At 39.9% G+C, this 26656-nt stretch overlaps 2 protein-coding genes across 8 annotated transcripts in view; both read left to right on the top strand.

The window, feature by feature from the left end:
- RLF (RLF zinc finger) overlaps positions 1–14108 on the top strand; it is a 65320-nt gene extending 51212 nt beyond the window's left edge. For all 7 annotated transcript variants that reach the window (XM_036447645.2, XM_036447644.2, XM_045584795.1 and 4 more), the window contains 3 exons: positions 4008–4144; positions 6561–6702; positions 9261–14108. In XM_036447645.2, coding sequence (XP_036303538.1) covers positions 4008–4144; positions 6561–6702; positions 9261–13874 — 4893 coding nt within the window. In that variant the 3' untranslated portion in view covers positions 13875–14108. The remainder of the gene's footprint in view (positions 1–4007; positions 4145–6560; positions 6703–9260) is intronic.
- Positions 14109–19788: 5680 nt separating this feature from the next.
- On the top strand, positions 19789–23731 carry TMCO2 (transmembrane and coiled-coil domains 2). Its single transcript, XM_036447653.2, has 2 exons — positions 19789–21097; positions 23331–23731. Exons 1-2 carry the CDS (start codon positions 20858–20860, stop codon positions 23643–23645), a joined length of 555 nt encoding a protein of 184 aa, XP_036303546.1. The 5' UTR covers positions 19789–20857; the 3' UTR covers positions 23646–23731.
- Positions 23732–26656: the final 2925 nt, after the last annotated feature.

Here is a 26656-nt window from a genome sequence, read left to right as displayed (position 1 = left end):
TTTGCAGTAACCTTGACAGCAGCCTTGAAACTCCAGTAGCTGTAAAAACCAGCAGTCTAGCAGCCACTTAAGAAAGCAGCAGAATGGCCTTGGAACTCTGCAAAAGCCCATCCCCAGTGACTTGTCGTTCTTTGACATATCTGGCAGTTTTCTCAAAAGCTCCATTCTCAGGACTTGTCTTTATTTGACTCAAGAGTTTACTCTAGTCCTGGCTGATTTGGCTCAGTGGACGGAGCGTCAGCCTGCAGAATGAAGGGTCCCGGGTTTGATTCTGGTCAAGGGCACACGCCCGAGTTTCAGGCTCAGTTCCCAGTGGGGGGTGTGCAGGAGGCAGCTGATTGATTATTCTCTCTTGTCATTGATGTTTCTCTCTCTCTCTCTCCCTCTCCCTTCTTCTCTGAAATCAATAAAAATAGGGGGTTTTTGTTGTTGTTGTTGTTTTTTAAAAAAGAGTTTACTCTGCCAAAACCTCTGTCTTCAGAATGTGTGTCAAAAAAAATTAGTGATAACTTATTAACGTGACAGTTGCCTGAGGAGGCATTACTAACTAGTCAGGTTAACAAGAGATTGGTCAAAAATTTAAGAAGAAAAACTGGGATAGGGGACTTTGAAAACCTCTGATATATTCTTAGGATTCTGTAAAATAACATGCATGTACAGGACTATGTGTCTACTAAGGAATGACCCGAGAAGGCACTAAATTCTCACTTCTTGCTTAACTTGGGGCCTTTGTACGACTAGGAAACTAAGGGCAAAGCGGAGTTGTAAACTACTGATATGTTGGAAGTATGCCCTAACACAGTGATCGGCAAACTCATTAGTCAACAGAGCCAAATATCAACAGTACGATGATTGAAATTTCTTTTGAGAGCCAATTTTTTAAATTTAAACTTTTTCTAACGCCACTTCTTCAAAATAGACTTGCCCAGGCTGTGATATTTTATGGAAGAGCCACACTCACGGTGCCAAAGAGCCGCATGTGACTCGAGAGCCGCAATTTGCCGACCACTGCCCTAACACACACACAGAGATGCTTGTCAAAAGCAGAGAGACCTACTTGTTCAAGGCATTTAAACAAATCTGAATATGTTGAATATGTCGCTGACCATTAAGCAAACTGAGCAAAGACTTATAGTGGCCACACATGACAGAGTATATAGACTTTAACAGAATTATTCCAGAAAAGTCACTAAATAAATTGTAACAATAACAAACCCTAAAGAGATGGGGGAATCAAATTTCCAAAGTCGCCACAATATATTATTTAAAATATTCATAAACCCTAGGGATAGGAATCATTTAAGAAGAAAAACAACAAAAATTGCCCAGCAGGTGTTGCTTAGTGGTTGGGCATCAACCTATGAAACAGGAGATCCTGGTTTGATTCCAGGTCAGGGCACATGCCCAGGTTGCAGGATCATTTCCCAGTAGGGAGTGTATGCAGGAAGCAGCCCATGGATAATTCTTTCATTAAAACTCCCTCCCCCCCCTCCCTTTTCCCTCCCTATTCCCCCCCCCCCCCCTCTCTCCCCCTCTCTCTCCCTCTCTCTCTCTCTCTCTCTCTCTCTCTCTCTCTCTCTCTTTCTTTTTCTTTTGTTAATCCTCACCTGAGGATATTTTTCCATTGATTTTTTTTTTTCCAGAGTGGAAAAGAGAGGAAAGACAGAGAAACATAGATGTGAGAGAAACACATTGATTGGTTGCCTCTTGCACACACCCCAACCATTTATAATACTGAAACAGTCATGAAATAGATTATGTTCTTTGTATTCTGCTTATTAAGACAAAGACATAATAAAGTAGAGAGAAAGGACCTTTAGAGGTTTTATTCTCCTATTTTTCTATACTAATAAAAGGGTAATATGCTAATTAAACCAGGAGACCTTCCAGACAAAGTGGGGCTGAGGCAGGGGTGATTAGGGGTGATTAGGCCAGGAGGGGAGGGCAATTGGGGGCGAGAAGGCCGGCATGCAGAGTGGTTAGGGGCAACCAGGCAGGTCAGCAGTTAGGAGCCAGCGGTCCTGGATTGTGAGATGGATTTGGCCTAAACCGGCAGTCGGACCATCCCCCAAGGGGTCCCACATTGGGGAGGGTGCAGGCTGGGCTGAGGGACAGCCCCCTCCCCCAAATACAAATTTCGTGCACTGGGCCACTAGTCAATATATTTAAAAAGCCCTAGAAAATTTTACTGATTTGCCCAGAGGTGGTTCTTGTTTGTTTGTTTTTTAAGATTCCCATAAATAGTGCAAATGAAAAGGATATATAAGTGTTTCAGTTTGAAAAACTCACCCACAATATTTTTTCCTTATTTATATGAAAAATGATAATGTTAATATAGCATTTATATTTAAAACAGTTTCATAGTTGTCTTCCTCTAGCCCTACTGGCAGCAAGGGTAAGCCCTTTATTTTTCTATCTAATTGGAGTGACTAAGATTTTTTTCTTTCTTTTTCTTTTTCTTTTTTTTTAATCAATCTTGATTGTTCATATTGTTACAAAGGTTCCTCATTTCTTCCCCCCTCCACCAGGTTCCCACCCCACCCTCCGCCCCCTCCCTGTCCCCCATTGTCCTCATTTATAGGTGCAGTTTATGTTCAGTCTCTTCCTCCCTCCCTTTCCCTGATAGTAAATCCCTTTTCAGATAATAAATCAGTTACTTAGCATTTTCTCATATCAATAATACCACCACATGCCCAATGATACATTTCACACAAAAGACATTTCCAAATAGGTCAACCAGCCTCATCCAGGCCCCACCCAAGGCACTCACAGATCAACACCCCAGCCCTATACTAACTCAGCACATCCAGATCTAAGCCTTCATCACTTGATTCAGCAGACCCTCAAGTTCCCACAAAAGTTTCCAGCCATGTCTGAGAGGCAGCCGTGGGGCAGGGGCAGGCGAGGAGCGAGCTGTTCCGGGCCTGGCTGCTCCAGGCCTGGCCTCTGTTGCTCTGGTTCGTTCCACAACCAGCTGCTCCGGGTCTGGTCATCGCCGCTCCCGACCTAGTTGCTCTGGACCTGGCTGCTGCTGCTCCGGGCCTGGCCGCACCCGACCCGGCTGCTCTGGGCCCAGCTGCTCCGGGCCTGTCTGCTCCCATCCTGGCAGCCGCTGCTCCGGGCCTGGCCGCACAAGACCCGGCTGCTCCAGGCCTGGCCGCTCCCAGCCTGGCAGCCGCTGCTCCGGGCCTGGCCGCACCAGATCCAGCTGCTCCGGGCCTGGCCGCTCCCAGCCTGGCAGCCGCTGCTCCGGGCCTGGCCGCACCAGATCCGGCTGCTCCGGGCCTGGCCGCACCAGACCCGGCTGCTCCGGGCCTGGCCGCTTCCAGCCTGGCAGCCGCTGCTCCGGGCCTGGCCGCACCAGATCCGGCTGCTCCGGGCCTGGCCGCTCCCAGCCTGGCAGCCACTGCTCCGGGCCTGGCCGCTCCCAGCCTGGCAGCTGCTGCTCCGGGCCTGGCCGCACCAGACCCGGCTGCTCTGGGCCCGGCTGCCCCGGGCCCGGCCACTCCGAGTCTGGCCGCTTCCAGCCTGGATGCTCCGGGCTTGGCTACTGCTGTTCTGGACCTGGCTGCTCCTAACCCGGCTGCTCTGGGCCCAGCTTCTTCGGGTCCGGCCTGGAGTGACTAAGATTGAATAAGATTGAAAACAAGATACAAAATGGGGAAAATGATGGTACTTCATCTGAAAATAACCTGAAGTTAGTCTATTATACATAATTTGACTCATTTAGATAGTAGCAGTGTTCATGAGTAATTTTTTTTTAATTGTACTAAAATGTTCTTATCATGTTGGGACTGCAGTGGACCTTCTTATAGTACCTATTCTCTGTTTAATATTTTCTTATATAAAATACTTCATTCTATAAAATTCAGCCATTAGGTCATAGAAGAAAATTTTATTTAATTCTTGCCTCACCAATTATCAAAATGGAAGCTTTACATTATACAACAAAGTGTACAGGAAAGTCACCATTTTCTTTTTTTACTTACTCATCTCATTTTTTATAGATTTCAAAGGTCGACTGCAAGGAAATACTAGACATCATATGTAATCTGGAATCAGAGGGTCAGGATAACACAGCATTTGTTCTTTGTACGACTTACCTTACCCAGCAGCTCCAAACTGCAAATGTATATTGTTCTTGGTAAGTATATTTACTTTTTATTCCCTTTATTTGTTAGTGCATAGTATAGCATTTAGGGTTTATATAAAACATTGGTTTGTTTCAAATTTAAAGTCTAAACAAATTAAATGATCACTTGTAAATAAAATTTTGTTTATAAGCTAACCCATTTAATTAATGATATCATTGATTTAATCTTTTCTGAAAGAGTCCAAAATTAAAGGGTAAAAATTTGAGCTTATCTTTGTCATCCATTAGAGGGTTGTTTGTTAACTCTAATATGTGCCTTTTTCTTTGAAGATAAAACTATGGCACTATGAAACATATTGGTGTTAGGTTGTTTTCCTTTACATTCTTTATATCTTCTGTAGTCACTTTCCTCCTTTTATGTGGAAACCTACTCATTATCTAGGTTTTTAGGTCAGACTTGCACTGGAGAAGGTAATCCATTTGAATAGTAATTTCTTTCCCAACTTTGGTACTATATTGCAGAATTGCAATATTTTGGTTTTAATTCCATTTTATATCTTGTTTGCCTACTGAGAACTTAGTTGTTAAAAAGAAAACAGTAGGTGTCACCCATGGTTCTTTCATTCTGACTGTATTGAGTCCATTTAGGTCAGAAGACAAACCTGATATATATGAAACCTCTAAAATGCAAGTCTGTCAATAACAAATCAGATTAGTGGTATGGATAATGTTATAGGAGATTAGAAAAAGATTTTCACTGTACACCAGTGTTTAAGAAAAGTATTTGAGCTTTAACTCAAAGAATAGATTGGATTTGTGCATTACCTTAATTAGAGGAGCCTTGAGTATTTTAGAAACTAAAGATGCCCTGAAGTTGAAATGAGCATTTTGTTTATAGAAAAACCTAATAAACTCTTTGTACACTTTAGCCTTCATCTCCCTCTGGAGTATCTGTGTATATTTGCATAGTTTTATGTTATTAGCGTGTTGTCTATAACTATATTTCTTTTTGTTTACTATTTTGTATAAAAATATTACTTGTGTACTGTAAATTATTTCACCCACTCATAATAATCATTTCATAGATGAGATAGGCAGTGGAAGATTAGAGAGATTAGAGAGAGAAGTTTTGTGATTGATTGCCCAAGGTCTCGGATTTTTTTTTACTAATTCAAATGGCAGTCTTGACCACCAAGTCCCTATGCCAAAGTTATTTGGGATAGGGGCTTAAAATATATTTTGTAATAATCATTGTGGATGATATCTAAAAAATGATTAAGTAGCAGTGAGGTTTTTTGTTGTTATAATTGTTTTTGTTGTTGTTAATCCCTACCCAAAGCTTTTTCCCCATTGATTTTTAGAATGGAAGGTAGGGGGGGGAATGGAGGAGGTAGACGGACATTGATGTGAGAGAGAGACATCATTGCCTCCTGCAACCCAGGTACGTGGCCTTGACTGGGAATCAAACCTTTGTCCATCTCTGATCACTGAGTCATACTGGCCAGGGCAAAGCAGTGAGGTTTTTGATTACTAAATCAAATAGAGGTGGTTGTTTTTTTTGCGTTAAAGATTAGAGATTTTTACCTTCAGTAAAACATATATTCACCTGAAGAACAAACTCTTATTTTTCTTGACACAGTTAACCTCTGCCTCTAATGAAAAACTATCTGCTAGTTATAGTTAGGTTTTCAGTGCAAAGAATACATTAAATTACATTTGGGATATATTATAAACTATTTTTATAACTACAGCCAACACAGTTCTTTTAATAACCCTGATACAGCTTCCCTTTTATAGTGACCCATACTTTTTCTTTCTTCTCTTTACTCTGATACCATTAGCCCTTCTAAGGATGTTAGTAGCTCTAGGATTAGTGCTGTTCCCTGGAGCAGGAAAGGATTAATAGGGATTTCCCTCTTATTGGCCTCCCAAGGAGCTATAATGAGAAAAGAAAATCTTAAAATCATTTCACATTTTGTTAAAAGTAAGCTCCGTCAAAGCAATTCAAAGAGAAATATAATCTAAAATTTGAGATTAAGTGATATTTTTGACAAGAGATATTTGTAAAAATATGACAGTGAAGTTGGGTATGATAATAAAAGCAGTCACTTAATTTTAAACACATTTTTGGCTAGAGAAAGAAATTTGTTGTTCCACTTATTTAGGCATTCATTGGTTGATTATTTTTTTAAAAAACAAACTTTTATTGATTTTAGAGAGGAAGGAAGAGGGAATGAGAGATAAATATCAATGATGAGAAAGAATCATTGATCAGCTGCCTTGTGAACACCCTGGGGATCGAGCCTGCAGCCTGGGCATGTGCCCTGTTGGGGAACTGAACCTTGAACTCCTGGTTCATAGTTATATGCTGGCTGGGTACATCATGACATCCCAAAAAATGGGGTGGAGAGGTTTATAGCAAATACCAGTTGCTTTAAGTGTTTTACCTTAACTTTTTGTTTTATAGGGAATTGACTCTCTTTTGGAGTAAACTACAAAGAAGAATTGACCCTTCTCTAGATACTTTCTTGGAGCGCTGTCGTCAGTTTGGAGTCATAGCTAAGACACAGCAGCATTTATTTTGCCTCATTAGAGTTGTACAGACTGAAGTGAGTAACTTATGCTTTTTATGCTATTGTGTTGGAGAGAAGAAATGAGGGACATAACTCTCAGGCAACTCCTTTTAAATAAGGAAAAATTAGAAATATTGGGATTTAATACAGTTTTGAAGTTGGATATATCTTAACTGTTTCTGAAGATTGACCTCCTTTCTTAATGGAATATAGTAATTTGATGTGATAGGCCATTGGAGGAAAGGAAGATTGTTTCTTTGCTGTCACCTCAATCACCCTACATCTGCTTTTCCTAAAACAGTGTTCTATATTTTTTGCAAATTAACATAATAATTATAAGGCATGTTTGTTTGCAAATTAGCATAATAATTATAAATGAAGAAAATATAATTGCATTTCCAGCTTCTTGAAGATGTAATGATACATTTTTCTGGGATTTGGAGTAATAGAACAATTCCAGAATCAAATCAACACAAATTATAAACTTCTGTGCAAATAGGAAATAAGTTAGATATTTTAGGAAGTAAATATTTCCAAAAATGAATTGAATTGCCATATATAACTCATGTTTTTTGAGTTAAGCCTTACAGATATTCAGGGTGGGGCAAAAGTTGTGAGTATGCAACATACAGTTCATCTTGTATTAATTATTGAGCTATTCTCTGTATGAACAACTGTAAACCTACTTTTGCCTCATCCAGGTATTATGTGTACATACCTTTGCTCCTCTGCTTCCCAGCTAGTGCCGTTGGGCAACTAACCTTCTGAGCCTTGGTTTCTTCATTTATAAACTGAGGCTAATGTATTCAAAGAGCTTATTTAGAATAGTGCTTACGATGTATTAAGGGTTCTGTAAATTTATGGCAATATTTCTTTGTGTTTCCAGCATTTTGAATGGTGCCCCCAACATTGGAAAAAAATTGTCTAGCAGATTAATTACTGATTTGAACAGTAGAATTTATCCTCAGTGTTTTTTAAATATATTGATTTTTTTGTTTTTTTTGTGTTTTTTTTTTTATAGAGGAAGGGAGAGGGTTAGAGAGTTAGAAACATCAATGAGAGAGAAACATTAATCACCTGCCTCCTGCACACCTCCCACCGGAAATGTGCCCACAACCAAGGTACATGCTGTTAACGAATCGATCTCAGGACCTTTCAGTCGGCAGGCCTACGCTCTATCCACTAAGACAAACCAGTTAGGGCTATCCTCAGTTATTTTACATGGTATTCTGTTGAATATTTATTTATGTGCCAGCATTATAGTAATTTATATTAATTCAGTTTTATTGCAATGTTAGGAAAATCTAATATTACACAATATTATCATTCTACAGACGAGGAAACTGAGGCATAAGTTAAGAACTTACCACAATAGTGAATCTGGGGTTTGAAGACAATCAGAATCCAACTCAAAATTCGATGCTCTTAAGTAATGCATTTACTCTGCCAATATGATCCCACTTTTCTTTGCTCAGATTATTTTCCCATTCCTTTTCAGCGCCCCCTATAAAAAAAAGTCATCTTGCCCCTAACAGGTTTGGCTCAGTGGATAGAATGTCGGCCTGTGGACTGAATGGTCCCGGTTCAGTTCTGGTCAAGGGCACATGCCCTGGTTGCAGGCTCCATCTCCAGTGGAGGGTGTGCAGGAAGCCGCCCATCAACGATACTCTCTCATTATTGATGTTTCTATCTTTTCCTTTCCATTCCTTTCTGAAAGCAATAAAAATATTGTAAAAGTCATCTTGTATGCATTAGCATACAAATTATCACAAAATATGCATCACAAATTATCAGATACTTGCTGAAACCGGTTTGGCTCAGTGGATAGAGCGTTGGCCTGCGGACTGAAAGGTCCCGGGTTCGATTCGGGTCAAGGGCATGTACCTTGGTTGCGGGCACATCCCCAGTGGGGGTGTGTGCAGGAGGCAGCTGGTCGATGACTCTCTCTCATTGACGTTTCTAACTATCCATCTCTCTTAATTCCTCTCTGTGTAAAATCAATAAAATATATATTTTTTAAAACCAACAAATTATCAGATACTTTCTATTTTTTTTTTTTTTTTATTAGTTTCTGAGAACCTAATGCTTTAGGGAGGTTTTCTGATTTCTGTTGTTTTTTCCAAGGAAAGCTTGAGATTCAGTTACATCTATAACTTTAAAATATTACTTCTTTTAGGAAGAGATGAGGAGAACGTTTATTTTAGCCTCGAGGTTTTGAAATTATCCAAGTATTCATAGGACATGTGTTTTTCACATTGAATTAAGTCTATATTAGATTCACTCACACATGTGTTTCTTCTCGCACACATTTATTTAAGCCCTATTCTTTGTTTTTAATTTTTTTATTGATTAAGGTTTTACATATGTGTCCTTATTCCCCCATTCTCCCCCCACCAAGCCCTATTCTTTATACCTAATGTAAATCCTTTTTTTAATCAACTTTGATGACCTTATTTATCCTGAATTCCTTTGAATTCATGTGCCTTTATTATGTTTGGCACATAGGTTAATTCCTTGAGCGTTAGGGATGCTTTAATATGCAATTTATATAATTTTCTATAATAAATAACTCTCCTTCCCTGCTTTCCTTGTAGGCACAAGAAGCTGGTCTTGGAGTATCAATTTTACTATGTGTCAGAGCTCTTCAACTCAGATCAGCTGAGGATGAAGAAATGAAGGCATCAGTTTGTAAAACAATTGCTTGTCTTTTACCAGAAGATTTAGAAGTTAGACGAGCCTGTCAGCTTACAGAATTCTTAATTGAACCCAGTTTGGATGGGTTTAATATGCTGGAGGAGCTGTATTTGCAACCAGATCAAAAATTTGATGAAGAAAATGCACCAGTTCCAAATTCTCTCCGATGTGAACTCTTATTAGCTTTAAAAGCTCACTGGCCTTTTGATCCTGAATTTTGGGACTGGAAAACTTTAAAACGACACTGCCACCAACTTCTAGGACAGGAGGCCTCAGATTCTGATGATGACCTAAGTGGCTATGAAATGTCTATAAATGACACCGATGTTTTAGAGTCATTTCTTAGTGACTATGAGGAAGGTAAAGAAGATAAACAATATAGAAGAAGAGATTTGACAGATCAGCCCAAGGAGAAAAGAGATAAAAAACCTATTGGTTCTTCTGAAAGATACCAGAGGTGGCTTCAATATAAATTTTTCTGTTTGTTATGTAAGCGGGAATGTATAGAGGCCAGGATCCTTCATCATTCTAAGATGCACATGGAAGATGGAATTTATACTTGTCCAGTTTGTATTAAAAAGTTCAAGAGAAAAGAAATATTTGTTCCTCATGTGATGGAACATGTTAAAATGCCACCAAGCAGAAGGGACCGTTCTAGAAAGAAACTACTATTGAAAGGACCTCAAAAGGGAATGTGTCCCAAGAGTCCCTCTGCAGCCCTAGAGCAAAATCAGTCATCGAATGAACAAGCCAAAGGGGAGTCTCATGAATATGTTACATTCAGCAAATTAGAAGATTGCCACCTGCAAGACAGAGATTTGTATCCATGTCCTGGCACAGACTGTTCCCGTGTGTTCAAGCAGTTTAAGTACTTAAGTGTACATCTTAAAGCTGAGCACCAAAATAATGATGAAAATGCCAAGCACTACCTGGATATGAAAAACAGGAGAGAGAAATGTACTTACTGTCGGCGACATTTCATGTCTGCATTTCACCTGCGGGAGCATGAACAAGTGCATTGTGGTCCTCAACCTTATATGTGTGTGTCTATAGATTGCTATGCTCGGTTTGGATCAGTGAATGAACTACTTAACCATAAACAAAAACATGACGATCTGCGTTACAAATGTGAATTAAATGGCTGTAATATTGTTTTCAGTGACTTGGGACAGCTTTACCACCATGAAGCACAACACTTTAGGGATGCATCTTACACGTGCAACTTCGTTGGCTGTAAAAAGTTCTATTATTCCAAAATTGAATACCAGAATCACCTCTTAATGCATAATGAAAGTTCAAATGAAGATGTGAAGAAATCAGTGAAACTTGAGGAGCCTGCAACAGGTGAAAAGCCCCATCTACTTGACCAAACTGATAAATCACATTTACCTGAGGACCTTTTCTGTACAGGACCAGCTAATTCTCAAATAGAAACTGCAGAAAATCTGAAAGAAAACAGTGACAGTAATTCTAGTGATCAGTTAAGTCATAGCTCTTTAGCTTCCATGAATGAAGAGTTAATTGACACATTGGACCACTCTGAAACCATGCAGGATATATTATTATCTCACGAGAAAGTCTTTGTGTCCTCCAGTTTAAAAGAAAAATGTCCCAGTGTAAGAGTTTGTTTTGATGGGACTAAGTTTACCTGCGGTTTTGATGGCTGTGGTTCCACATACAAAAATGCAAGAGGAATGCAGAAGCATCTACGAAAGGTACATCCGTATCATTGTAAACCCAAAAAGACAAAAGATCTCTTTCCCTGTTTGGGTAATGAACACAGTCAAACAACTGTCAAGTTTGATGCAGAGCCGAAACCCAGCTCAGACACAAACAGTGACTCCCCAGATGAGGGTCTAGGTCACAATATTCATGTTAAATGTAAACGAGAACATCAAGGTTATTCTTCAGAAGCCTCAATTTGTGCTTCTAAAAGGCCATGTACAGAGGATACCATGTTGGAACTTCTGTTGCGCTTGAAACATTTAAGCTTGAAAAACTCAATAACACATGGATCTTTCTCAGGGTCATTGCCGGGGTACTCATCCAGTGGTGCTCAGTCTCTTCAGTCGGTTTCATCTATCACAAACCTTAATTTTCAGAATCAAGATGAAAATATGCCAAGTCAGTACCTTGCACAGTTGGCAGCTAAGCCTTTTTTCTGTGAGCTTCAAGGATGCAAATATGAATTTGTGACCAGAGAGGCTTTGTTGATGCATTATCTTAAAAAGCATAATTATTCAAAAGAAAAAGTCCTCCAGTTAACCATGTTTCAACATCGATATTCTCCATTCCAATGTCATATTTGCCAAAGGTCATTTACAAGAAAAACACACCTTAGGATTCATTATAAAAATAAACATCAAATTGGCAGTGACAGAGCAACTCACAAACTATTAGATAATGAAAAATGTGATCATGAAGGCCCATGCTCAGTAGACAGGTTGAAAGATGATTGTTCTGTCGAACTTGGAGGTGATCCCAACAGGAACCCTGAGAAGCCACACTGTCATTCCAAAAAGGATGAATGCAGTTCAGAAACAGATTTGGAGTCATCTTGTGAAGAAACAGAAAGTAAAACATCTGATATTTCATCACCAATAGGTTGCCATAGAGAAGAACAAGAAGGAAGAGAGGGGAGAGGTAGCAGGAGAACTGTTGCTAAAGGAAACCTCTGCTATATTTTGAATAAATACCACAAACCATTCCATTGTATTCATAAAACTTGTAACTCCTCGTTCACCAATCTAAAAGGCTTGATCCGCCATTACAGAACTGTACATCAGTACAACAAAGAGCAGTTATGTTTAGAGAAAGATAAAGCAAGAACCAAAAGGGAACTTGTCAAATGTAAAAAGATATTTGCTTGCAAATATAAAGAATGTAACAAACGCTTCCTGTGTTCCAAAGCACTTGCTAAGCACTGTACTGACTCTCATAATCTAGACCATATTAAAGAGCCTAAAGTGCTTTCTGACGCCGAATCTGCAGCAAGGTTTTCCTGTAACCAGCCTCAGTGCCCTGCTGTTTTCTATACATTCAGCAAGTTGAAGCACCACTTGATGGAACAGCATAATATTGAAGGAGAAATACATTCAGATTATGAGATTCATTGTGATCTTAATGGCTGTGGCCAGATTTTCACCCATCGCAGTAATTATTCTCAACATGTCTATTACCGACATAAGGACTATTATGATGATCTGTTTAGAAGCCAGAAAGTGGCAAATGAAAGGCTACTAAAGAGTGAAAAGTTATGTCAAACAACTCTCGCTCAGGGGCATGAACATCAGGCTACCAAGAGGTCATTTAATGCTAAGACTAAAAAATGTAGCTTAATTAAAGATAAGAAAGCTCCAGTTACTTTCAAAACAAGAGCTGAAGCCCTCCATATGTGTGTGGAGCATTCTGAGCACACACAGTACCCCTGCATGGTTCAAGGATGCTTATCTGTGGTGAAGTTGGAGAGTAGCATAGTGAGGCATTACAAACGTACCCATCAGATGAGTAGTGCCTATTTAGAGCAACAGATGGGAAATCTTGTCATTTGTGTTAAGTATGGTACCAAAATTAAGGAGGAACCCCCTTCTGAAATAGAGCCCTATATTAAAAAAGAAGAAGATGGAAGCTGTGAATCAGAGCACATAAAGCACAGCCACTACCCAGGTGACCATAGCATGCCTGTCCAGAGCACTGACTCCCTTCATCCAGGTGAAAGGGATGAAGGTCAGAAAGGATGTACAGAAAACAACCAAGTGTTTGAGGCAGATACCCTGCTTTATAGAGGAACTTTGAAATGCAGCCATAGTTCAGAAACCACTTTGGAACAATGTAATATAGCTCAGCCTCTCCCATGTAAAATAGAAAACTCCATACCTGATCCTGATGGAACTGAAAATGGGACTTATTTCGGGAGTTTCCAGCTGCCTTTACCAAGGATCAAAGACTCAGAAAGTGGGCAGCAGAGTTTAGGGCAAGAAGACACTGTAAAAATCTCAACCCACGTCCCAAAAGAGAATTTTAGGAAGCACCCACAACCCAGATCATTTGATTTGAAGACTTATAAACCTATGGGATTTGAATCTTCATTTCTGAAGTTCATTCAGGAAAGTGAAGAGAAAGATGATGATTTTGATGACTGGGAGCCTTCAGAGCACTTAACATTAAGTAGTTCTTCACAATCCAGTAATGAATTAGCAGGGACTGTTACAGTAAATAATATGGTGAATGACGACAACCCTGAAGTTGAAATACCTCATTCTTCCAGTGACTCTGCAATTCACGAGAACCTGACTGCAATCCCACCTTTAATAGTAGCCGAGACTACAGTTCCTTCCTTGGAAAACCTGAGGGTCGTATTGGACAAAGCATTAACGGACTGTGGAGAGCTTGCCTTAAAACAGCTTCATTATCTTCGGCCAGTGGTTGTCCTGGAAAGATCGAAGTTTTCCACACCAATTTTAGACTTGTTTCCAGCAAAAAAGACAGATGAGCTTTGTGTAGGAAGTTCCTAAATAGCAGTTTTGTTTTCAAAACAGATTGGCTCCAACACTGCAACATGGGGACAATTGCCAACTCGAACAAAGGCTGAGACCCAGCCATACCATTGTTTAAGGTAGATTAGGCTGTGTATTTACATGAATGTATAATATCTATGTCAGCACTATCAGCTGAGTCCATTAGCTCTCCAGTTGGTTTATTGATTGGGTTTTTTTGTTTGTTTATTAAAAATAAGAAATGGAACTGTACTCTTGTTTGGTGCTAATTAATACATCAAAAAATATATTTGGGCTTCCTTTTTCAAATTAAGTGTGCATGATTGTATATGGAAAAAAATACTAAGATCCCAGGGTGGGAGGGCTAGGGATATGGAGTTCTTACTTGACTTGAATGTGCACCCGAGGGTGCTTTGTGTAATATATTGTACACTACAGCATCTTATATTTTTTGAGTTGAGTTTCAATAAATTACAATTTTTCACCCATTTCTTGTTTACTCTTAAAGAGTTTTCATCCCACACATAAGCTGGAAGTGCACTTGTATTTTCTGGAATGTGCATTTCTGTGTTTAACGAGTCTATTCAGATCAAGTTTTTTGTAAAGTGACTATTGTCTTAAAATTTTTTTGTGGAAAGAACATTTTCATATTGAGTAATTAGCTTTGGGAGTTAAAATAGCTCCCACAAGAGGATGTCTGGGTAGAAAGGAGAAGGTCTGCCAAGGAGAACGTGAAGGGCACAGCGAATTCAGAGATATGAAGTCATGTGTCCAGGGAACTACAAATAATTTGACATGTAGTAAAAGTGGAGCAGGGAGCACCCAGCTGAAGGAGATGACTGTAGAAATAGGTGCGCAGGAACCAAACCATGAACACTAAGGATTTTGGACTTAAGTGCTTAGGGAACCAAGAACCTTTGAAGGACTTTTTACAAAATAACAATTTATAGATCACTTTAAATTAGTGTGATTTGAGGGGCTGAAATGGAATAGGTAAAACTGCTCAAGTAATTAAGGCAAACTTGGTGAAAGTATTTTTGACATTTGCAGAAGGAAAAGTAAATGAAATTGAGAAATTTTAAAAGTATTGTTGGGCCCAGGCTGATGTGCTCAGTGGTTAGAGTGTCAGCCCATGCACCATAGGGTCGCAGGTTCAATTTCCAGTCAAGAGCATGTACTTTAGTTGCAGGTCCCAGTTGGGGTGCATTGGGAGGCAACCAATGTGTCTCTCACATTGACGTTTCTTTCCCCCTCCTGTCCTCCTCTCTTCCTTCTACTCTAAAAACCAATGGAAAAAATATCCTCATGTGAGGATTAACAAAACAAAGGGTGTTGTTGGTTCTTTGAGGATGAGGAAAACATTTTAAGGGATATATAAAGTGATGAAACCATTTGGGGTAGGAATAAAATAGGAAGGTATGGGTTTCTGGGAAGAAGGTGGAAGACCAAGATGAGTTTGGTCTTTGGATGTGTTGAATTTCAGTGTACTGTGGGGCATCTATAATGACAAGGAAAGCAATGTGTTCTTATAAATGGAGTAGCTTTATTCTCTGTCCATCATGAAATTTTCAATCACTTTGATTAACTAGCAATGAAATGACTCAAACATTCCTAACATCCCTTTATTATGCTGTGGTTAGAATTTCCTGACCCTTAAACCTTGTTGCCTTGTTTTGTCAGCTCTTTGGGAATTTCATTCTGCCACCTTCTCACCATGGGTCTAAAGCGCGCCCTGTTCTTGAGTTGTTGCTTGGCTCAGATCACAGTAACAGGATTATAAAAAATCTGTTGAAAGAAAAAAAAGCAGAAACTGGCACATCTTACAGGCTGAGGCCATTGCTGACTTGAGATCTTGAGCTAATCTCTTCTGTGGGCTTCAGTTTCCTCACTTACAAAGTAAGGAGAAATCGATGATGATCTTGAAAGGTCCCTTTCTGTGACCTGAGCATGGGGAAACAACTGGTGGCCATATTTTGAAAATTCCTCATACTAGAGATTTTTAACCAGAAATAAGAGAAAACTGCTAATTTGCTTAAGACTAAACTATATTTATTCAGCCACACCCAATTCCCACACACTGGAAGGACCAAGTGAGTCACTTGCAATGGAACCAAACCCTAATTTTCAGAACCCAATTAAAAATTTGCTTCAAGTACTTAGGATCAAATGGTTGATCCTGACATTTTCCCATCCAAATACTAACCAGGCCTGACCCTGCTTAGCTTCCGAGATCAGACGAGATCGGGCGCGTTCAGAGTGGTATGGCCGTAGTGATCCTGACATTTCCTATTCTAGTTGTGGCAGCTTGCTTCATTTGGTTTTGATTGGAAACAGTCTTTTGTATTAGAAGCAGGACTATATGAGAATACAGAAAGCCAAAGGATTATATTTGTAGCTTTTAGGTACCATTATTTTTCTTGACATCTCCCCAGACTTGGAAATATTGACTTTGTTCTCAAAGCCTTTTTCAATATAAAAATGCCTCCCAAAATGATGGGTAGAAATAGAGGGTGCCAAGTACTTTCATTCTTTTTATCCAGACAATCTTGCTTCGGTGTCTCCCCATATTCATGAGCACCTATATGATGTAAAAGAGAGGGTAGAAAACAATGGGAAGAAAGTTTTTTATTAGCTTTTCTAGGGATTCCATCGCCAATGTATCCTTTCTCAGTCCAGGTTGCCTGTTTCAGAGTTGTACTGCTAGAGACATAGTCATTGAAGGACAGAGGTAGTCATTAACTTCATGTTTAAGTACACACATATTTAAAGACAGTTTCAGATGCTTTGGATATAAAAATACCAAAGTAAGTTTATCAAGGCATCTGTTGTTATGGAACTTTATTTTTATTTTTTTTTAAATATATTTTATTGATTTTTTACAGAGAGGAAGGGAGAGGGATAGAGAGCTAGAAACATTGATGAGAGAGGAACATCTACCAGCTGCCTCCTGTACACCCCAGACTGGGGATGTGCCCGCAACCAATGTACATGCCCTTGACCGGAATCGAACCTGGGACCTTTCAGTTCACAGGCCGACGCTCTGTCCACTGAGCCAAACCGGTTTCGGCTGTTGTGGAACTTTAATATGAAGGCTGGGGTAGCTTAAACACCAAGGAGCCTGTAGGAAATGTAGAATGTCCAGAATTTCTGGATCAAATCTGCATTTTAGCAAGGTCTTCAGATTATTCATAGGTGCAGAAACGTCCTTAGGAGCAATGGGCTAGAGTACAAAGTGGGATGTTCTATGAGAATTTGGGGTAATTAACACTTTAGCACTTTACACAGAATTGCCTTGTTGAATGTTTATAATTCCATGAAGTTGGTACTGTTATCCTCATTTGACAGAAAAAAGCCTTAGAGTTGAAGTGTCTTGCCCAGCCAGTGAAAGCTAGGAAGAGGTGGAACCTAGTTTCCAATCTCTTCAGACTGGATGAATATCAGAGAGGGGTACTTACATGCAGAAAGTAAGATGTCAAGTTGCAGGTGGTAAAGTACCCAAAATACCAAAGTTCTTAGTGTATTGTTTGGGAAAGTGAATAGTGGGAAATAAAGTTTGAAGTGTAGGTAAAAACCAGGTTCTGCAACTCCAACTCCAGCCCTACGTCCAGTATTGACATTTCCTCAAGTGAGGGAAGAGATGAAAAACTGGTACGTATTATTTTTAAAAGTCAACCTAAAGAATCTTATAAAAGAAAAATTGCTCAATCCCCTCTCTTTCCCACCTCTCCCCCCACATTAGACTAATGCCTTCTGCCTTCGTACTACAGATTCGGGACAATGCCGCCTCTTTCATAAAGCCGAGTCTAAAAGAAAGTATAATATCTGCAGGAATAGATTATGACAAACTACATTTGGAGGTCTCAACCACTTTGAGGAAGGTAACCAGGATAGCCGTCACATTTAATCTGCCAACCTGTATTTGAAGCAGGACTATATGAGATACAGAAAGCTTGGCTTAGAAAAAAGGAGGCACAGGAAAGCTCTAGCCAAATATTTACAAAACCATAGCATCACTAGCCCTGGGGATAAGAGTGTTGAACATGACACGGTGAGTTTCCTACATCATGGAGATTAGTAAGGAAGATAGACAATGGAATACTAAAGATGGTTAAGTAAAAGTGCTGCAATAGAAGCTTTGACTGTGATGGGAATCAAAAAGGACAGGAAAAGCTTCTTTGAGGAAATGGTGTTTAAACAGAAAGTAATAGAATTCATAGGAGTTAACCAGAGAGGATAATCCAATTATGTGCATAGGTTTTGTGGTGCAACAGCTTGGTATGATAGTGACATTTGCAAGTCTAGTTGAAAGAAAAAGTGGGAAAGGGAAAGGAGAAGGTTGAATAGGTAAGCAGGAACCAGGTACGTTAATGCCTTATATATAGCTCATGTTCTAGATTTTGGATTTTGTTTGAAAGTCAACTTGTTGAAGGCTCAAAAGTAAACCTTGCATATGTCATAAGTCACCATGTGTAAATAAAGTCCTAATAGGGCATAGGCATGATGTTGAAGACTACTGAATAGACACAACCGTGTGATGGCTGGCTGGCTAGGTGAATGGAAGACACTGAGGGTGGGCTGAGATGTCTTCCATAGTGATAAATTCTTAGTCATTGGAGTTGTTGAGGTATCCAAGTGGGAAATCAAACAAATGGGGTTTTTGGCCTAGATTCTCTTTAAGACATCATATATTATTGAGATTTACAATACCTTGTATTTGATCATAAATATCACTACAAATAATATTTTCCCTTATCTGTATGTATAGCATGATACTTTTACACAAATTACCAAATTCTCATTACAGCTCCACAAGGTAAGAATAACTCCCACTTTACAAATGAAGAATTGAGTCCCAGATTAATAACCTTCCCAAGCTAACAAGGTTAGTGAATAGTTGAACCCAGATCCATTATACACTCAAAGACCTGTCCTCGTAATAGCTAATAGTAGAAAGTTTCTGTACAAACTAGTTCACAAATAAGGTAATTAACAGGCATTTGATGAATGAACAATTTAGTCTGGAATAGATATCTGGAATTCTTCTAGGGGGACTTTGCATTTACTTAAAAATATTTTAATGTGTACTATGTGCCAAGCACTAGGGATAAAGTAGTCAATAAAATGGACACGGTCCCTGTCTTTCTTCGAGTGTACAATATGAGAAAAACTGGTATTACACCAAAAATTACACAAATCACTGTAATTGTGTTAAGTTAGGGGTGTCGAACTCAATCAGAGAAGGGGCCAAAATCTAAAATCCAGCCTAAATCGCCGGCCGAATGGTTTACTGAACAGTCATAAACTGTCATTGTGATGGAAACGCAGCGGAGTGCAGTGATGACAGCGCGGTGTGGGCCACATTGCAAGGCCTGGCGGGACGGATTTGGCCCGCGGGCCTTGTGTTTGACACATGTGTGTTAAGTGCTTTGAAAGTAAAGTATTAAGTGCATTGTAACGGGGATCTAATTGAGTGTGGGGAGTCTTACATTATTAAGCTGTCACATCCCTATCTTTCTCCAAAAAGTTTCTGGTTATCATTCCTTAATGGTTTCTGACCTATGTTTAACCTGTTATAGTCAAATTCCAAATCTTTTCTGGGTAACTTTAGCCCTTACTAAGAAGGATTCTGGCTACAGTCAATTGCTAGCAGTCTATGGGTTTAACACCCATAGCAGTCACTCCTAAATTATTTCACCCCGACACAAGTACTATATTTCGAACAGCATTGTAGACTCAGTGTCCTGGATTTGTCTCTGACACCTCAAGCAACTTACCATACCTTCTCTTCCTATAAGAACAAAACAGTTATTCCTAAGTTGACCAGACGTCCCGATTTTCAATAATCTGTCCCGTGTCCCTCGGCGTTTTTTAAACATCCCGACTTTTGGAAAGAGAGTCCCGCCAAAAGCGGGACATCTGGTCACCTCAGTTATTCCTTCCCCCCCTTCCCTGTTCCTGTTGTTTTCGTCAACCACAATGAACAACTTGAAGTAGCACCAGGCAGTATTTTCTAAAAAATCATTGGTCATAACTGATCCTTTTTTTCCTTATTGTGCCCCTCCCCACTTGGTGCAAACTCTCTTGTATTCTTGCTGTGTGTGAACTATCTTTTCCCATGTAAGCTTTTGGGGAACAGATTATACATTTTATATTTTCATATCGCCTTGCTGAAAAGATAAGTACTAGTCAGTAAATAACTGATTTGATACCACGCCAGATAGTTTATAATGCAACGTGCTGTTTACAAAAGTGTTTAGCATATACCATTTTTTTCCCCTAATATAAATTGTTGAGATGGAATGGCCTTCTGTAAAAAGATAAGCAAAATGAGAATCAAATGTGAAAAGTCTTCCTAAAGATCACAATTTCTTAATTACAACACACACAAAAAGGGGATGCTATAAAATGATCCAGTTATGATCTTTCTCCACATTTACCAGGTAAACTATTCACTCTTTAGTAAAGCTCTCTCTAAATTCTATCTTCTCAAATCTCCACATAGCCTCAATTCTCAAATTTTTCATGTGAAACTATTGTTCTGTATTCAATGGATTGTTGGGAATTATCTGTTCACTGTCCAAGAAGGTAACCACTAGCCACACATGGTTACTTAAATTTAATTAAAATTAAATAAAATGTAAAATTCCGTTCCTTTGCCACAGTATACACATTTCAAGTGCCTAGAAGCTACCATATTTGACAACATATATTTCCATCTTTGTAGAAAGTTCTTTTGGACAGTGCTATCCAAGAGCCAGGACTTGTCAAGATCAGAGATAACAATATGACCAAACTGAAAACCAGGCCAGTCAGAACCTGGTTGGTTTTGAGGGAGAAGATTCACTGGGTGAGGGAGAAGCAAGGTGGCTTTTGGGACGATGACATCACAAAGCACAGCTCACAGTGGCTCTGGAACACGGGCTCCCAGGCCACTTTCCTTAACTCTTATCTAGGGTCCTGGAGCCTCTGAACATGTAGCTCCTGAAGCTGCTCTTCTTAAAATGCCAACACATTCACCTTCATCTTCTATCTGGGACACCATAGATTATGCCTCTCTGAGCTCAATATGGAATTGGCTACAAGCAACTTTTCTGGGACAGACTAGTGTGACTCAGCAAACAAATTTGGGGCTACTAGATAATCTTGCTCCGGCTCTGCAAGTTGCCCTCGGGATTTTCTTTCTTATTTTCTTGGCAGTAGGACTATATGCCTTATGGAAACGAAGTATTCGGTCAATTCAGGTTATACTCTTTTGTTACAGAGAAATTTAAATAGTTATACATTGAAAGCTGATTAATTCTCTCCCCATATTGCTACCATTCTGTTTTAAGACCATGCAGATGAGCAAGGGCGAACTCGTCTCTGAAGGTGTTTTAGTTGGTTGAAACTCAAGTATCCTTAAAAACTTTCCCCAATTAGATTTTGAGCATAACAATATTTTCTCACAATTGTCTTTGGCTTGTCTTATAGTAAAATGGATCAAACAAGTTCACAACCTGAAAAAAGCAGCCTTACCCCTAAATTTATTTATTTATAAATGTTTTTATTGATTTCCAAGAGGAAGGGAGGAGAGAGAGAAACATCCATGATGAGAGAGAATCATCGATCGGGTTCCCCCTGCACGACCCCCACTGAGGACTGAGCCCACAGTCCATGTGCAATGACCTGGAATCGAACTGTTACCACCTGGTTCATGAGTAGATGCTCAAACACTGAGCAACACCGGCTGGGCACCCCCAAATTTATTTGATCACCGATTCGAGTGTCTACTATGTGCCAGTCGCCATTTGGGGTACCTCTTCTAGAATTGGCATTGCAAGTATGACTGGAATCTTGGGTTCTTACTGTGCCATTGCTTTGTAACTGATGAGGCATGAAGAGCCGGTCATTTAGTGATCACGGTGTTTTCATTATTTCCTTGTTTTAACAAGATAGGGTTCCATGAGTATACAGTGGCTCTTTTTGGTAAGAGTAGTATAACTGGCTGGGATTATGAAAAACATTATTTTACATATTTGTGTAATCACCAAAAATAATACCTATATTTACAATAGAGTCAAAATGCTTTGAGAGTCCCAACGATTTCTTGAAGTTATTTTCATATGGAAAACAAAAGTGAGGTGAACTGAGGTTCAGTGGAAATGAAAGGAGATAGGGTTGTTTTTGTTTTGTTTGTTTGTTTTTTTTAAAAAAAAAACTTTCTTAAAGAGTGACAGGTTTACTTGGCAAATGCTAAAAGAAATTATTATCAGATCATTTTACAGCATGTCACTACTGTTGAGGAACCATGGTCACATGCACTCTCTTAATCTTTCAAAATCCTGCAAGGTAGGCAGGGCAGGGATTACAATCTCAATTTTATGGTGAGGAAACTTGGTTATCACCTACCCAAGTTGACAGAGACCAGAAAAGCTGAGATTTGAACCCAACTTTTAAGATTCACATTCAATTCTTTTCCAAAATCTCATTTCACATAAGCTGACTTAAATCCCTAGTATGGATATGTGTGTATACATATTCACATACACATTATAATCAGATAACACAAGGCATAAAAAAACCAAACTCTATCTGTAGTTCTGGGTTCTGCTCTTGTATGGTTAATGCTTAGTTCAATCAGAAAGACAAATTTACAGCCCTCCAAAAACCTCAGCCAAGAAAAAGCGATAGTATAACAGAATGGTAAAGAGCAAGGGCACTGAAGTTGACTGCTAGGGCTTAAATCTTGGTCCCATCACTTGTTGTGTTACTGAGAGCAATCACTTAGCCTCTAAGCCCATTTATCTATAAGATGGGTTTGCTAGCCGTGCCTTCCTCAGGGTTGTTGTGAGAATGAAGGAGTTACTACTGTAAGTATAAAGCTTAGCACACAAATACCCAATAAGCAAGTAGAGCTTGTATTATAAGGAGAACAAATTGGTTGTTTTTTTTTGTTTGTTTGTTTGTTTTTCTTATTCTGGCAGGAATCTGTTTTGGTTCATTAAAGGGTTTTTTTTTTTGCCATGACCAGGAAATCCAGATTTTTAGACTACTGTGTCCTAAATATACATGTAAGTCAGAATTCCTGGAGTCCAGTACTGGCTCTACCATTTCCAAGTATATGACCTTGGATAATGACAGGGTCCAAAATGAAAGGTAATAAATGGTTATTTAGTTGTGTGTTTTTTTTGTTTTTTTGTTTTACATAATTAGGTCATGCACAGGTAAGGAAACTCCTTGCAAAGAGCCCTGCATGTGGCAAACTTTCGGCAAAGGACATCTATTACTATAATCATCCCTGACCTGCCTACTACTCCATTTTGTGGTGAACATCAAAAGATGAAATAGGGGCAAAGATGTTTTGTTAAACAAGGCTAGGAAAAGGAATAAGGGATTATTGTTACCACTCAGTTTTTGTTTTATTTTGCATCTATAGTAAACTGGCATTTCACTTGAATAAACAAGTAACGTTCAATTTCTGTTGTTTTATTTTAGAGTCTGTTGTTGTTTACAATCACACTCTACAAACTTTACCAGAAGGGCTCAGATTTTTTGCAGGCTTTGCTGCTCAACCCAGAAGGGGTTAGTCTCCCAGTTCAAGACAAAAATATCCTCCTGTCCTTGGGTCTGCAAGAGAAAATATTGAAACAACTTCAGATGGTGGAAAGCAAAGTGAAGAACCTGGAGGGGATGATCATTTCTCAAAAACCTACCACGAAGAGGGATTGCTCCTCCGAGCCCTACTGCAGCTGCTCCGACTGCCAGAGTCCCTTGCCTACATCAGGGTTTACTTCCACATCTGAAATCTGATGGACTCCAATCTTTTCCAAAAAAGCACCGTTTCCCTTATGTGTGCAGTGGTGTACCAATAAAGGTAGAGAACTGTATTGAAATTACCCTGCAAGGCCTGGCTCTCTATTTGGTAGAGCCCAGCTTTTACTTGTGTGTTGGGGTAATACTGGGTAGGGTGGTGGTTTAGAATGTCTCTGGGATTGTGGTGCCCATTCAGCAGGCTGGAGACCCGAATCTAGGGAGTGAGAAAAGAAGGGAGAGTGGTCATGGATATGGCCTTCCACTCCATACCAAAGAGGTTGGGTTGGATATAATAAACAGCAAGAATGTGCTACTGAAGGCAATGCTGTGGACTGTCCTGTAGAAGTAGGCTGGCCCTTGTGCTGGTCTTGGGTATAAATTAACTATTTGGCCCAGGACTCTCCCAGCATTAATTACTCAGGAGTGGCCAAGAGTGGGGGTAGACATAAAGGAGAGTATTTAACTTTACCCAACTTTTTTTTTTTTTAATAAATCTTTATTGTTCATATTATTACAAAAGTTCCTCATTTCCTCCCCCCCCTTCCACCAGGTTCCCACTCCACCCTCTGCCCTTTCCCCACCCCCCAATGTCCTCATCCATAGGTGCACAGTTTATGTTCAGTCTCTTCCTGCACCCCCCACTCCTTTTTTCCCAAAGAATCGTCAGTCCACTCCCCTTCCATACCTCTGATTCCATTATATTTAACAGTTAATATTGTTCATCAGATTTTTTAATTCCCTTGGTTTTTAGATTCACTTGTTTTTGTTTGTTTGGGGGGTTTTTTTTTTAAATAAATTTGTATTGTTCATATTATTACAAATGTTCCTTTCCCCCGCCCCTTCTCACCCCATCCTCTGCCCTTTCCCCACCCCCCATTGTCCTCATCCATAGGTGCACAGTTTATGTTCAGTCTCTTCCCACATCCTCCTCTCCCCTTTTCCCCAAGAATAAACAGTTCACTCCCCTTCCATACCTCTGATTCTATTATATTCAACAGTTAATATTGTTCCTCAGATTTTTTTTTTTTTTAGTTTCCTTGGTTTTTAGATTCACTTGTTGATAGTTACGTATTTGTTGTTCATAATTGTTATCTTTATTTACTTTCTCTTCTGAAAGAACCCCCTTCAGCAATTCATATAATTCTGGTTTGGTGGTGATGAACTCCTTTAGCTTTTTTTTTTTAGTGAAGCTCTTTATCTGACCTTCGAATCTGAGTGATAGCTTTGCTGGATAGATTATCTTTGGCTGTAGGTTCTTGCTATTCATCACCTTGAATATTTCTTGCCATTCCCGTCTGGCCTGCATGGTTTCTGTTGAGAAATCAGCTGACAATCGTATAGGTGCTCCTTTATAGGTAACTACCTTCTTTGCTCTTGCTTCTTTTAATATTCTCTCTTTGTCTTTTGCTCTTGGAATCTTAATTATGATTTGTCTTGGTGTGGTCCTCTTTGGATTCCTTTTGTTTGGAGTTCTGTGCGCTTCCTGGACTTGTAAGTCTAATTCTTTCACCAGGTGGGGTAAGTTTTCTGTCACTATTTCTTTCGGTATGTTTTCGATATCTTGCTCTCATCTTCTGGGACCCCCATAATTCTGATGTTGGTTCGCTTGAAATTGTCCCAGAGGTTTCTTACATTATCTTCAACTTTCTGGATTCTCTGGCCTTCTTGCGTCTGCGGAGGAGTGTCTTCTGGCTCTTTATGTTCCAAATCTTTGACTTGATTCTTGCGATCTTCCATTCTGTTTTTAGGACTCCATAAAATATTTTTTATTTCAGACAATGTATTCTTTATTTCTTGTTGATCCCTTATTATTTCTAGTTGATCCCTTTTCATATCCTCATAGGTCTTGTTTATTTTATCGGCCTTTTCTAGGAGATTCTTGAACAACCTTATAAGTGTGGTTTTGAACTCTATATCCAGTCGCTTTTTGTCCTCAATTTCTTTCGTTTGTGATCTATTTGGTTTAGGCATTTTCGCAGGCAGCTTTCCTGATGGGGCGGGGTTTCAGGGTGGAGCCTACAGCCTTGGCTTCCGTCAGCCCCGCCCTATGCGACTCCTGAGACTCAGGGACCTTCAGTACTTGTTGCGAGCGCCTCTGAGAGAAAGGTGCCCTCGATTTTCGCCTGCTGCCAAACTGTCTATGCTCTCCCCCAATGAGTCCGGTATTGGGGTTCAGGTCAGTTGGTAGTGGGATTGGAGGTGGTGTTCAGAGCAGTCTGGAGCCCCTGTCTCCTTCCCATCAGGGCAATCCCGCGGCACAGCCGGCCGGCCCTTCTCTGCGCGCAGTGTGCGCGCCTCCGGGACCTCCTTTCGCCGCTTCCTCGGAGTCCCGCCTTACAGCCCGGCTCCCTATGGATGAGCCTGGGTCCCCCGGGTCTGGCCTAGAATTGGGGTTCAGAGCAGTTGGAGCTGGGCCCAGCACAGTCGGAGCTTTTCTCTCCTTCCCGCTTGGGACCGCTAGCCAGGCACTCGGCCTCTCTCCTCTCTGGCTCTGTCCTCTCTGCGCGCGCCACGTGTCTCCGTACCTTGGGCTTTTACAGCTCCTCCGCGCTTCCTTCTGGTTTTCTCCTTGCTTCTTGTTGTAGAATTTCCAGTCAGTCGACTTTCCTGTAGTTCTGGGTAATGTCCATTTTATATTTTAGTTGTATTTTGTTGAAATTGTTGTGTGCGGCTGCGGCTAGTTGCCTACCCGAGCAGCCATCTTGGATTCTCTCTAGATTCACTTGTTGATAGTTACATATTTGTTGTTCATAATTTTAATCTTTATTTTCTTCCTCTTCCTAAAGAACCCCCTTCAGCAATTCATATAATTCTGGTTTGGTGGTGATGAACTCCTTTAGCTTTTTTTTTTTTTTTTTTTTTTTTTTTTTTTATTATTATTAGTGAAGTTCTTTATCTGGCCTTTGATTCTGAGTGATAGCTTTGCTGGGTAGATTATTTTTGGCTGTAGGTTCTTGTTATTCATCACCTTGAATATTTCTTGCCATTCCTGTCTGGCCTGCACGGTT

The sequence above is a fragment of the Pipistrellus kuhlii genome, unplaced genomic scaffold (assembly GCF_014108245.1).
Source record: "Pipistrellus kuhlii isolate mPipKuh1 unplaced genomic scaffold, mPipKuh1.p scaffold_m20_p_2, whole genome shotgun sequence".
Taxonomy (NCBI): domain Eukaryota; kingdom Metazoa; phylum Chordata; class Mammalia; order Chiroptera; family Vespertilionidae; genus Pipistrellus; species Pipistrellus kuhlii.
Note: the sequence above shows the minus strand (reverse complement) of the source record. Positions and strands in the feature narration are given on the sequence as shown.

What these genes read in the sequence shown, in the direction of transcription:
- TMCO2 (XM_036447653.2), top strand. Translation starts at nt 20,858, where the DNA reads ATGCCAACACATTCACCTTCATCTTCTATCTGGGACACCATAGATTAT. An exon ending in GAAGTATTCGGTCAATTCAG is followed by an intron (nt 21,098 to 23,330) that starts GTTATACTCTTT and finishes GTTTTATTTTAG; the next exon opens with AGTCTGTTGTTGTTTACAAT.